Consider the following 14,067-nt stretch of genomic DNA (forward strand, 5'->3'; position numbering starts at 1 on the left):
CTTACCAGATGAATATGACCCAGGAGAATATATATTCTAAGGGTCGTACACGCTTTATGGTATCTGTGGAAACTCGAACTAGCAGGTGCTCGAATGCCAAAAACCGTCAGAGCAGTCTTTCCCCCATGCAAATGGTAACAATAGGTTTTCTCCAATCATATAGAGGCCCGACTAAGTTATGACGAACACATAAAATGGAAAAATGGGGCCAAATAGCATAATTCCATTTAAAATCAAAATTTATTTAAAATGATAATAACAAACTCACATTTCTGTAGTTTATCAAGGTCTTTCAAAAAACAGGTGGCAGTGGAGTCCTCCCGACCTAACCTAAAGGGTTTAAGCATACCACTTTAAGCCCCTCCCACTGTAAGCACAAATTGACCACACCCACTATTAGCTGCAACTCTCTGTGTGAATGGCCATGCTGAGCTGTCCCCCGGGTCACCCTATTGCAAGCTGCTCGCTCTGGGGGCTTTTGGCAGAAGGGAGGGGCCAAGAGCACCGACATGGGACCCAAGAAGAGAAGGATCCAAGCTGCTCCGTGCCAAATAACTACACAGAGCAGGTAAGTATAGCATGTTTGGTATTTAAAAAAAAAACAAAGCAAGCCTTTAATATCACTTTAAACATAAACCACTTTTGCTGCAATAATCACCTTTAAAGGGTTAGTTCACCTTTACAGAAAATCTGTAAGGTGAACTTACTGTACACTGGGCCCCCTCCCCGGTCCCGCTGTACCAGGGGTCCACGATTACCTGCAGTCGGGCATCAGGATAATGCTTTACCGGTCCAGGGATTTGAAATCCTGGCTTTCACTCTTCTCCAGCACTCACAGTATGGGCTAGGTGGATTCTGATTGGTCAGCGCCGTTCAGTAAAGGTTATTCTTTAAAAGAAAATACTGTATCCCTAGTAGTATATGGCAGCTGAAAGAGGAATGCAGAGAATACTGTAGTGTAGAGAATCAACTGAATGATCCCTTGCACTATGAAATCATATGACTTGCTCAGGCACGGCCTCCGACAGACCACCCCCCCCCCGAAACACAATAGCATAGGGTGACCAGATGTCCCCAGTTTCAGGGGACAGTCCCCGGATTGAGGACACTGTCCCCGGACCAAGTCTGTCCCCGGATTTGACTTCAACAGGAGCTGGGGCAATTTTCAAAGACAGTCAGTGCAGAATAAAAAAAATAATCAGAATTGCACACTACCACTCCTACTAGCTTAGGGGGTGTATTTTTTTCCATTATCTGTGTCCCTATCTGATGATGATGTGCTGGTCGGAGCGGATGGACTATTTCTTCAGTTTCTGGCACATGCCCATTCAGCTCCGCTCACATGTTCTTCTGCCTTGGCTCAAATCCCGGCCAGCCGCCTGCCTGCTTGTCTTCCCCGGCAGAGTCATTTTCCTCCGCTCCCCACCCAGTAGTAGGCGGGGCCCGGAGAGTGAGACCTGAGAGGCTGTGAGGCCGGCGGAGGCGACGGGCAGAGAGAGACAGCTGAGCTCAGCTGATGATGTCCAGCAGCAGGAATTGAGAGGGAGGGGATCCAATCGGGGGGCTGCCAGTGCCTTCAAGGCTTCAACACAGGTGTGCTTTGGGGGTGTCTGTGAATAGACTACATTGCACTGTCTGTCTCTCTGGTATAATGAATGGTATCAGAACGTATCAGTATGTGCAGGCATGGCGGCTGGTTCTTCCGCGTTCCAGCCGCCGTTCTACTTCCGGGTTTGCGTTCTCGGCCGTACTGCGCATGTGCGAGTGCGGTTTGAGATCGAGGCTTGGTTTCGCGCATGCGCGATAGCGGCAAATTCCCGCTATTTCACGCATGCGCACAGGCAGGAATTAGTCTGCAAGCTTTGGGAATGCTTGCGGGCTGTTGCGGTGACTTCCCCCTGCCTCTGTGTTGCATCTATTGGTAAGTGGCATTCTGGGACAGGGTGGCTATCCCTTCCCTGTCCCTTGCACTGATCAATTGTCATCTTTTCAGCGCGTATGGATATCGCTGAGGACATGGATTCTCTACCGCCTGTCTGTGGCCACCCCTCTCATAAAAGGTATTTTTAATGATCACCTGAAGGTCTGGTAGGGGAGGGGTATATATCTGTTAGCTCTGTCCTGATATCTTGTCTCTTGTGGTTTCTTGTTTTGTTCCTGTTTCAGCCCTTCCAGGTCAGAACAGCATCACAGCTCTCATAGAGGGAGCGACTCCTCCAAGTCGCATCACCGACACTCCTCTTCCAAATCAAAACATTATGGTTCCTCCTCAAGATCAGGACACCATAGTGAGGAACGGTCGCATTCCTCTAGGACTCAATCTAGTCACTCAGCTAGTGCCTGTTGGGGATGCAGAGCTCTTGTACCGGCAGGAAAATCTTTGTGCGATCCTTGCTACGCCAAGGCTTCCAATGAAAGGGGTGACGCGGATCAACAACTTAAAACCCTGGTGGAAAAAGTTGTTAAGGAGTCCCTCAGAAATGTTGAGGGCCAGTCCCATGTTCCCCCCGGCAGAGCTGCCACTTTCTCCAGGAAGGGAGACTCAGCTGCAGGATACTTGGGAATCCTCTGCGCATAGCCACCCCTCAGCTGCCATATCGGACAGTGACTCTGATGAAAGTGATCCCTGTGTGGGTTTTGATTTCGCTCTACTTCCTCCTCTGGTCAGAGCTGTTAGAGAGACACTGAACTGGGAAGATTCTGTGGCTGCTCCTTCCAAACAGAGAAAATTCTTTAAGCAATTAAAGAAGGAACGGATTAATTTTCCTTTTATCTCTGAGCTAGGTGAGATTATCACAGATGAATGGGGCAAGGTGGAGAAGAAAAATTCCATGCTATCTAAGGTTTTGAAACTCTATCCTTTCAATGAAGAAGAGGTGAAGCATTTGGAGTCAGCGCCGTTGGTAGACGCAGCAGTCATGAGGCTGGTGAAACATGTCACACTTCCCTTAGAGGATACTGTTTCTTTTAAGGATGTTCTGGACAGATGGATTGACGCTGATTTGAAGAGAGTGTATCTCACAGCAGGAATGGCCTGTAAGCCAGCGTTAGCTCTGGCCGCTATGTCCAAAGCAATGGAGATATGGACGGATAGTGTAGATGAGACGCTTAGAAATATCTCTGAAGATACGGCTAAGAGCTCGCCTATCCAAGAACTTAGGCTGGCCTCCGCCTTTCTTGGGGAGGCCTCTATCGACAACATACGCCTGGTGGCTCGGGTGATGCTTTCTTTTGTTACGGCCAAACGGGCTCTGTGGCTCCACCCTTGGCTGGTGGACCCAGCCTCAAAACAAGTATGGTGCCGTATCCCCTTTGAGGGGTCCTCCCTTTTCGGCAATAAGTTGGATGAGGCTATTACCCGAGCCACTGGTGGGAGGTCAGGGTTCCTTCCCCAGGACCAGCGTTTGCAAGCCCAGAGAAGGTCTTTTCCAAAGAGACGGTACCAGGAATGAGCTAGGGAAGCCCGCAGTTACAGACCGGGCCGTGAATTTTCCAGGTCCTGGAAATCAAGACAATCCTCTTTTAAAAAATCTACAAAGAGTGATTTAAAGGGAGAGAGGGAACCGGCTAAATCCTTTTGAGGTTGGGCCCGCTCAGACAGGGCAGGTGGGGGCTCATCTTTTCCACTTTCGCCATGTCTGGGCGGCCTCAATCCAAGACTTCTGGACCGTCAAGACTGTCTCCTCAGGTCATGTTTGGACCTTCAAGGAATCTCCCAGGCTCAGATGGGTCCCCACCTCGCTTCCGGCTTCAGACGAAAAAAGGCTAATTCTTCTAGCCTACGTGGAATCTTTGTTGGCTCAAGGCGCCGTTATCCATGTTCCAGTCATTCAGCGAGGCATGGGAATCTACTCTCCTCTATTTATGGTTCAGAAAAAGAGCGGGGCCTGGAGGCCGGTCATAGATCTAACTCACTTGAACAGTTTTATCAAAAAAGAAAAATTCAAGATGGAGACATTATCCACAATTCAACAATCTGTTCAAGCAGGGGACTGGATGGTCTCCATAGACCTCAAGGATGCCTATTTTCATGTCCCAGTTGCAGAAAATTACCAGCAGTATCTCCGCTTCTCCGTGGGCGAAAGCCATTTTCAATTCACATGCCTTCCCTTCGGGCTATCAACTTCTCCTCGTGTATTTTCAAAAGTTCTGTTGGCAGTGGTGGCTCTTCTGAGAACCAAAGGGATTCGTCTACATCACTACCTAGATGACCTTCTGTTGTTGGCTCAAGACAAGGATCAACTTCTGGTACACAGAGAGCAGGTCATGTCCACCCTACAGGAGTTCAGGTGGATCTTGAACCTGGAGAAGAGCCAGCTGGACCCATCTCAGCGGCTGGTGTTCTTAGGGGCCCTATTCAACACTGTCAGAGGCACCATCTCATTACCAGAAGAGAAGTTGTCAGTGGTCAGGGACAGAATCCGTCCAGCCCTCTCTGTCTCTCATCTCCAGGCTCTCCAGTGCCTGAAAATTATAGGCACTATGGTAGCGACAATTCTGATGGTGAGGTGGGCACAGTGGACGATGAGGCCCTTTCAGAAGGGTTTCCTTCATCAATGGTCAGGGAACAAAACCCAGCTGATTCGGATCACCCTATCCATGAGGAATTCCCTTCTGTGGTGTCTCTGCAACTGCCATTCCATTCTCCCCATCTCATGGGTCACCATAACAACGGATGCCAGCAACAGAGGCTGGGGCGCCCACTGTCTGGCGGAAGTGGCTCAGGGCACCTGAATTATCCCCTCCAGACGGACGGTGTCAAACATCCTGGAGTTAAGGGCATCCTTTCAAGCTCTGATAGCCATAATCCCTTATTGGCCCAACAGACCCTGGTTTCTGCTTCTGATGCTCCTCAGTGTCAGGGATCCAATTCCTTTACCATCTAGACCAGACCTTCTGTCTCAAGGGTCGAGATTACATCCTTGCCCGGATCACCTGCGCCTAAAGGCTTGGTTTTTGAAAGGGGACGGTTGAAGGCTTTAGGCTGTCCTGAAGAAGTCATTCCCACTCTTCTTAGTGCACGAAGAAGTAGTACCAACCGGGTATATGAGATAATTTGGGCGAAGTTTACAAATCACTTGTCTTCAAGGTCCAGTTCCTGTAATACCCTGGCAGTCCGGGACGTTTTAAACTTTTTACAATCAGGATTGGATATCTCCCTTTCGGTTAGTTCTCTCCAGGTTCAGGTATCAGCAATTTCAGCTTTTTATGGAGTCGCATGGGCCAATCATCCCTTGGTCCAACAATTTTTCAAAGGAGGAGTCAGGCTTAGGCCACAAAGGAAGCCTAGATTCCCCAAATGGGACCTTCCATTGGTTCTAGATTTCTTCTCTCAACTTGACAAAACGCTCTCAATCAGGGAATTAACCCTTAAAACTTCTTTTCTGGTAGCCATAACTTCGGCGAAGAGAATCTCCGAAATTCAGTCTCTAGGCGCAAAGGAACCTTTTCTCACCTTCTTTCCAGATAGGGTAGTCCTAATTCCAATGTTGGGGACAAATCCCAAGGTTACCTCTGTTTTCCATGAAAACCAGGAAATCACTCTTCCTACTTTCAATTCTGCTGGAAGTCCGGATCCACATCCACTCGATTTGGGAGTTACTCTAAAACAATATCTGGATGGTACAGCTTCTTTTCGTCAATCTGACTTCCTCTTCGTGTTATTTAACGGGAAAAATAGAGGCGCTAAGGCCTCCGTTAGATCCATCGCTGCTTGGGTGGTCCAGGCAATCCAATGGGCTTATAGAGAGAAGGGCTTGGCTCCTCCTGAGGCGGTTACAGCTCACTCTACCAGAAGTCTCTCAACCTCATGGGCGGCTTCACGTCATGTTGCGCCTGATGTAATCTGCAGAGCGGCCTCCTGGTCTTCAATTCATACCTTCATGTCTCACTATTGTGTTGAGCCAGCATCTTTATCCTCTGTTGATTTTGGTTTGAAAGTCTTGTCGGCTGACAGTGTTAAATAAATCTTTTGTTCAGCATTTTGCCCACCCAGGTGTGTTTGGCGAGTTATTTCCCACACGTTGCTGCCATGGAGTCTGTCAGGAAAATGGAAAATTCCTATCAAAATACTTACCGTAATTTTCCTTTCCTGATGGACTCCATGGCAGCAGGAGTTCCCTCCCAAATGGCTGGAGTAGGCTAGTTACCGAACACGGCCAGGGGCGGGGAGCAAAGATTTATGGGAGTAGTGTCCTATAGGGTAGTGGAGGCGGGCCACGTTGCTGCCATGGAGTCCATCAGGAAAGGAAAATTACGGTAAGTATTTTGATAGGAATTTTCCATTTTGCCTGTACTCCTCCTTTAATAATAATTGAACCTCTTGAGATCCGCGCTATAGCCGAATGATGGCTATTGACGTCGTCCCCTGCACGAGCGGCCTGCGCGCCCCCTGAGGGGCGCACGCGGTGCGCTCTGTGATCGGCGAGTCTATGAGACTCGCCTGATCACGGATCCGAGCAAGGGGTCGATCCCGACCCCTTACCACGTGATCAGCTGTCAGCCAATGACAGCTGATCATGTGATACAACGGAGCCGGTAATCGGCTATTTTTCCTCCTCGCGCTGTCAGTCCCAATCACGGCCAGCGTATCAGTGCCCACCTGCCTCCTGCCAGTAACCCCCAGATGATTAAAAAAGTGCCACACAGCAGTGCCACCCATCAGTGCCCATAGTGCCACCCAACAGTGCCATACATCAGTGCCCACAGTGCCATACATCAGTACCCACAGTGCCATACATCAGTGCCCACAATCTGCCTCAAAAACATTGCTGCACCTCAGTGCTACATATCCGTGCCCATCAGTGTCATCTACCAGTGCCCATCAGTGCCCAGCAGTGCCACCTATCAGAGCCACCTATCAGAGCCACCTATCAGTCCCATCTATCAGTGGTACCCATCCGTGCCACCCATCTGTGCCACCCATCAGTGCCCATCTTTGCCCATCAGTGCTGCCTTATCTGTGCCCATCAGTACTGTCTTATCGGTGCCACCTTATCTGTGCCTTTTAGTGTCGCCTTAACTGTGCCTATCAGTGCCTATCAGAGCCACCTATCAGTGCCCATCAGTCCCATCTATCAGTGGTACCCATCCGTGCCACCCATCAGTGCCCATCTTTGCCCATCAGTGCTGCCTTATCTGTGCCCATCAGTAATGTCTTATCGGTGCCACCTTATCTGTGCCTTTTAGTGTCGCCTTAACTGTGCCTATCAGTGCCCACCAGTGCCGCCTATCAGTGCCCACCAGTGCCGCCTCATCAGCGCATTTCAATGAAGGAGAAAAATTACCTGTTTGCAAAATTTTATAACAAACTATTAAACATGATTTTTTTTTTTTTTATTTTGTATCTTTTTTTGTTTGTTTAGAAAAAAATAAAACTCCCAGCTGTAATTAAATACCACCAAAAGAAAGCTCTATTTGTGGGAAAAAAATGATAAAAATTTCATTTGGGTACGGTGTTGTATGACCGCGCAATTGTCATTCAAAGTGCATCAGCGCTGAAAGCTGAAAATTGGTCTGGGCAGGAGGGGGGTTTAAGTGCCCAGTAAGCAAGTGGTTAAAGTTAATTACTGCGCTAATACTAATAAAGCAGCTGACATAAATTGTATGGTAACAATAAATAACAAAAGGATGGATATATATGTAGCGCTAAAAGCATGATATTGAAAAAGTAAGAGTCCATTGTGTTAAAACAAAGTCCTTGTTCAGGGAAAAAAAGTGGAACCACACACAGTGTAAACAGGGACACAATAAGGTGAATATGAGATATATATCCTCCACGAACACCAAAACACTAGGCCTCTTACCAAAGAGAATGGACCACTGAATTACAGATGGTCAGACAGACATAATACATCCATAACCACGGCACCACTTCACTTGGATAGTAGATGGCTGGATCTTGTAGTATTTCATAAAATAAAGGCAGGCATGTCAGAAGCTACAGTCTGTCATAAGTATCAATTGTTTCCAAACACAAAGATGGCCACGTTCAACGCGTACAGCGTTTTGCAATGTCAGAGCTCCACCCTACGCTGCATTTCGTCCAATGGGAACATCGACGCCCCTGATGACGTTCCTGTTAGTTGAAATGCCAGGTAGGGTGGCACTCTGATATCACAACGCTGTATTCCTGTCTGACCACCTGTAATTCAGTGGTCCATTCTCTTTGGTAAGAGGCCTGGTGTGTTGGTGTTCGGGGGAGGATATATATCTCATATTCACCTTATTGTGTCCCTGTTTACACCGTCAGTGACTCCTCCTTTAATGCCTATATCGTCAGATTCATTTGTACTACAGTATGATGGAGCCTAAATGAAGTATAGTTTTTTTCATTGAAGTATTTCAGAAAACTATACCAATTTGGCCAGTAGATGGAGCTGACGATACAGAAATTAATCTCTCAAAAGTACAAGACATTTCTGTAAACTCTTGAAGTGATTGTAAACGATCACCTTGTAAAACAACCCATTCAGTTTAAAATAGAAATGAATGCAAAAGACTTTTGTGTAAATATAAAAAAGACATTATCAATACCTTTTTTTTTTTTTCCATTTTTATAAGTGATCACATTCTCTCTGTTCTCCGCTGCATAATAGTTGGGGGGGAGGCAGGGGCATCTTTAAAACAGGGCAAAAGGGGCAGCTGTCCCGGGCCCAGTCATTGTTGTGGGGCACAAGGCAGCTTCCCCTTGAGTCGGTACTGCCCACAAATAGTTGATAAGTGGATTCGGGAGGGCCCAAGAAAATGTTTGCCCAGAGTCCAATCAATATTAACCACTTGACAACTGGGCACTTAAACCCCCTTCCTAACCAGACCAATTTTCAGCTTTCGGTGCTCTCACTTTGATTGACAATTACTCAGTCATGCAACACTGTACCCGTATGAAATGTTTGTTCTTTTTTCACACAAATAGAGCTTTCTTTTGGTGGTATTTAATCAACGCTGGTTTTTTATTTTTTGCACTATAAATTAAAAAACTGAAAATTTGTTTAAAAAAAAAAAAAAAAAAAGATTTGTTTCTGTTAAAATAGATTGCAGAGTATTGTCAGAGTATTGACGAGTATTGTCAGAGTATTGACGAGTATTGTCAGAGTATTGACGAGTATTGTCAGAGTATTGCAAGAGTATTGGCAGAGTATTGGCAGAGTATTGTCAGAGTATTGCAAGAGTATTGCAAGAGTATTGCAAGAGTGTTGCAGAGTATTGGCAGAGTATTGGCAGAGTATTGGCAGAGTGTTGGCAGAGTGTTGGCAGAGTGTTGGCAGAGTGTTGGCAGAGTGTTGGCAGAGTGTTGGCAGAGTGTTGGCAGAGTGTTGGCAGAGTGTTGCAGAGTGTTGACAGAGTATTGGCAGAGTGTTGCAGAGTATTGGCAGAGTTTTGCACAGTATGGGCAGAGTACTGTCACAGAGCAACACTGTGGGCACTACACATCCAGCCCACAGCGCTGCTGCAATCTCTCCCCCTCTCCCCTCGCACTGTACTGATCGGTACACAGAGGGGAGGGAGGAACTGGCATCATGACGGAGCGTCAAATGACCGAGCGATCACGTGGTAAACGGTCGCAACCAGTGGCTGTTTACAGCAATCCGTGATACGCGGGGTCTTCCGGACCTTCCCCAGGGGAAGGTCCGAAAGCAAGAGCATGATTCTGAGAGGACGTCCATGGACGCCCTTCCAGAAAAAAATTACTGCGCTGTAGCCGTCTTTCAGCTACGGCGCGGTCGGCAAGTGGTTAAAGACAGCCCTGGGGGAGGAGAAACAGCAGGACTCTGAACTTCCCAGTGAATGGCTGTGCAGTGGGAGGGTGTCAAAACAAGTCTGATCATTGGAGGAGAGCATACTGAGTTCCCAGCACAGCTAGAGAACTGAGCATGCTCTGCTCTCCTGCTTAGTGTGGTCAGTTTTTAATAGGAAAGCAGAGGGACTGTCAGAAACACCAGGGATTTCACATAAAGGAAACAATACCAAGAGAACAGGAGACTTTCTCATACAATTATATGGTACAGCAGGCACATATCAGGAAAATGAAGTGTTGGGGGTCACAAAGACTTTAAGAATGCTTTTTACATTCATGCAACAAATGTTTTATAAAGATACCCTCTTGTGTCAGAGGCATTAGTGCTGGAGATTACTGATACCAGCTGCAGTACATGAACCATAAGAGTGGTTTGAGTATAACAACGGCTATTTTTCATCTGTATTTATCTATACATAGTGAAAAAGTGTTTGTACTTGTGATGTTGTTGAATGCAGGACCCAAGAATAGTTCTAGTGCAGGACCCTTTAGAGATTTGGGCTGCCGCTAAACCCCAATTATATTACTATAATAAAGTTGAACTTGAAGATGGATATAAAAAACGAACATCAATGCAACTTTGTATTCATTATTATTATTACATATTACATAATTAAAAAAAATTTTCTTCAATAGATTTTTATTAAAAATGAAGAAATAAGAAAAAAACAGTGTCAAGGCACAATGCCTGAAAGTACAAAGGGAAGGAAGGGAAGAAAATAATAATAATAATAATAATACATACAGATCTCGGCATATGCTAATTTTCACACAGATGGATCACTGTGGTCCTTGAAGAGGTACCTGTCTATGCATCTTTATTTTATTTTCAATGGTTTTTATTGAAGTTTTTTTTTTTTTTTCATAGTACAGGATAAGACATTGGCATAATTTTTTAACAGCTTACAATTTGCACAATTTTTCAAACACGTTACATACCCTGTTTCCCCAAAAATAAGACCTAGGGTGATTGTCGGTGGTGGCTGCAATATAAGTCCTACCCCCTCAAATAAGCCCTAGTTAAAGTCCTTGTAGGTCTTATTTTCAGGGTAGGACTTATTTTCAGGGAAACAGGGTAGGGCTTATTTGGGAGGTAGGGATTATATTGCAGCCATCACCGACAATCACGCTAGGTCTTATTTTCGGGGGAAACGGGGTAGGTATGAACAGTATATCTTTTGTTCTTTTAAGTTAAATATATATATATATATATATATATATATATATATATATATTTTTTTTTATCTAAGGTTCTGGTAACAACTTTGCCTTATCTACGTCATCAATTGTGATTTATATAACAGACTATACTGTGTATTTTCCACCTTGCGCAGTATACTATACTCTGTAGGCTTCTGGCAGTTTCATGATGTAGGTCCTATAGCACGCCCCCCCCCGAGCCAGGAGACTCCCACCCCCCCAGTAATCCTCTGGGTGGGCTCGGTTCCCCAAACCACGGAGGGGCGCCCTCCAGATCCCACAATGCCAGAGTCCTACAGAGGGGAAAAAAGCAATAGGTGATTGGATGGAGGAAAGATATGCATCTTTATTTTAAAATACCAATATTTATCTAATAGTTTTTATGAACGTATTAGTACATGGACTTTATTCAATAGTCTTGTTACATTAGATAGTTAGTTGGTATAGTCTTTACATACAAAAATGTACATAAAAGTCTATTTCTTCATGGTTCCAGAGATTGTTCGGGGCCGCAGTCTACATATTGCCCCTCCCATGGGCCGTAGAGAGCCAGTATCATAAATCTTGAAGCTCTGCCCTTCCACCAACTCAAACTCGAATCTCTGCAGGAGCTTGGCCATTACCACCTTCGCTTCCATCTGTATAAAGAAATACAGATAATCAGTTTAAAGTATTACCATTGGATTTCTCAATTTGAGTGAATGTCCTCTCCTGGGAGGTCCCCCTGGCTTTGTGGTGAGATCCTGAATACAGGCCAATTGGGCTCAAGCAATGATTTTGTCTGCATTTTGGTGACCTGTTGGAATCCCTGTCCAGCGCCCCTCTACCACTAGTGCATTGTCAGCAGGTGTGCAGGCCTAGCAACCTAAATACAGGGATGTCACAATGGAGTCCGCAAAATTTGTAAGAAACTGTCAGATGTATGTTCTGAAGGCTTCAACAGAGAGATGGAAGTACATGGAGAAGGTGGGTATCAGTGTGTTGGGTGGAGGGGGTGTTACCAAGAAAACCTAACACTTTGCCTATTCCTGTTAACTCCCTTAGACCCCTTTCACACCACACCGCCCATTGCGTCGGCGGTAAAACGCTGGATTTGCGGCGCATTTTGGCCGCTAGCGGGGCGCTTTTACCCCCCGCTAGCAGCCCGAAAGGGTTAAAACCGCTGGCAATATGCTGAAATAGCGGCGTTTTGCCGGTGGTATTACAGCGCTGCCCCATTGATTTCAATGGGGAGCAGCGGTGGAGGAGCGGTAAACACACCGCTCCTTCACCGCTCAAAAGAAGTTGCAGGGAGGACTTTTTTCTGACGTCCTGCCAGTGCACCGCTGTAGTGTGAAAGCCCTCGGGGCTTTCACACTACACACAATGGTGCAGCTTCTTTAGGGCAGATTGCAGGCGCTATTTCTAACGCTATAGTGCCTGCAAAACACCCTGGTGTGAAAGGGGTGTTAAAGTGGAGGGCCACCCTGAAAAAAAAAAAAATACATTAAAATTAGAAAAAAATCTGAAAAAGAAAAAATGAATTTTTTTTTTTTTTTTAACTTACCATAAATGCCTGTTGCTAGGCACATCATCCTAATCTGCCTCTTCCTCCTCCGCGGAGATCTTCTGTCTTCTCTCCTCCGTGCGGCGTCTTCTGGGTAATGGGTCACGCCGTGTTCTGGGAACTGTGTGTCCCAGAACACAGCTCGCCCCATTCACAAAGCGCTGCGCAACTTGCGCATGCGCAGTAGGAAAGGTGGCAGTGAAGTGTTTCCCTTAGCCAAAATGGCGGCGCCGAGACCCGAGAGCCGAGGGACGGGTCAGCCTCGGGCGGCCGACATCGCGGGCGCCCTGGACAGGTAAGTGTGCTTATTAAAAGTCAGCAGCTACAGTGTTTGCAGCTGCTGACTTTTAAAAATTTTTTTTTTTTAAACCGGCCCTCCTCTTTAAGTCTCCTTTTTTTCTAAAAACAGCCTTCATTATTCAGTAGCACATAATCATCTACTCATTTATACTCTCTAGTGCAGTGATTCACAACTTGACTACGCAAACTCCCTTTACATAGGATTACCCCAATATCAACTTGCGCGCTTACAACTGATCCAAAACACGGCGGCAAAGCTGATAACTGGAAAATAACCCTGGGAATCCATCTCTCCTTCCCTGAGGAGCTTACATTGGCTAACCATAAAGAATCAGATCACATTCAAGACCCTCTGCCTCACCCACAAATGCATGCATGGAGACGCTCCTCAATACCTACTCGAGAAAATAAAACACTACACACCCAACCGCAGTCTTCGATCATCTAACCAAAACCTCTTCCTCGTTCCCAAATCCCAGTACAAATCAAAGGGGGTTCAAAGATTCGCTGTCCAAGGACCACGGCTATGGACGCTCTACCAACCAACACCCGCTTGGAAGAAAACCACCAGGTCTTCAGGAAAAAACTCCAAACCTTCCTCTTCTAGAAGCTGGACAACAAAGCTCATCACAGCGCCTTGAGGCCATTCAGTTTGCGTTGCACGCTATACAAATTCTTCATTCATTCATTCAGTGATTCTCAACCAGGGTTCCTCCAGAGGTTGTAGGGGTTCCTTCAGCATTGGGCAATTTCTGCCTCTCGGATAAGTTCCCACTCACACCATTGATCGTTTTAGTTATCTGTAAGGAGGTAATTCTTCCCAATGACCACAAGTGTAAGGACCATTCTTCCCACCGACCATCACACTAATGTATCATGAGTTGTAGACTTTTAATTTTTAGCAGGGCTAACCTGAGACCGGAGAACTATTTCAAGGGTTCCTCTGTGTTGAAAAGGTTGAGAAAGGCTGCTCTAGTGAAACAGATTTTGAGCAGAGTGACTTAGTTTCAGCTCACAAACCAGATACTCAGTGTTTGGTAGAGACTAGAGAGTTATGCCCCATACTCAGGATCGGACTTTCCATCAACAAAACCGTGGATTTTTTTTCCGAAGGTTGTTGGCTCACACTTGTCTTGCATACACACGGTCACACAAATGTTGGCCAAAAGAACATGGGAACGCGGTGACGTACGAGACGTACAAAAGCCAAGAAAAAGGAAGTTCA

General features: G+C 46.1%; 1 protein-coding gene across 1 annotated transcript in view; it reads right to left on the minus strand.

Moving 5' to 3' along the window:
• Positions 1-10,419: 10,419 nt before the first annotated feature.
• Positions 10,420-14,067, minus strand: part of LOC143958142 (cholesterol 24-hydroxylase-like) — a 59,340-nt gene continuing 55,692 nt past the window's right edge. The window contains exon 15 of the mRNA XM_077467606.1: positions 10,420-11,634. Within this exon, the coding sequence (XP_077323732.1) occupies positions 11,473-11,634 (162 nt within the window). The 3' untranslated portion in view covers positions 10,420-11,472. The remainder of the gene's footprint in view (positions 11,635-14,067) is intronic.

This window comes from Lithobates pipiens, unplaced genomic scaffold, assembly GCF_037356315.1.
Source record: "Lithobates pipiens isolate NorthernLeopardFrog02 unplaced genomic scaffold, aLitPip1_a1.2 Scaffold_57, whole genome shotgun sequence".
Taxonomy (NCBI): Eukaryota; Metazoa; Chordata; class Amphibia; order Anura; family Ranidae; genus Lithobates; species Lithobates pipiens.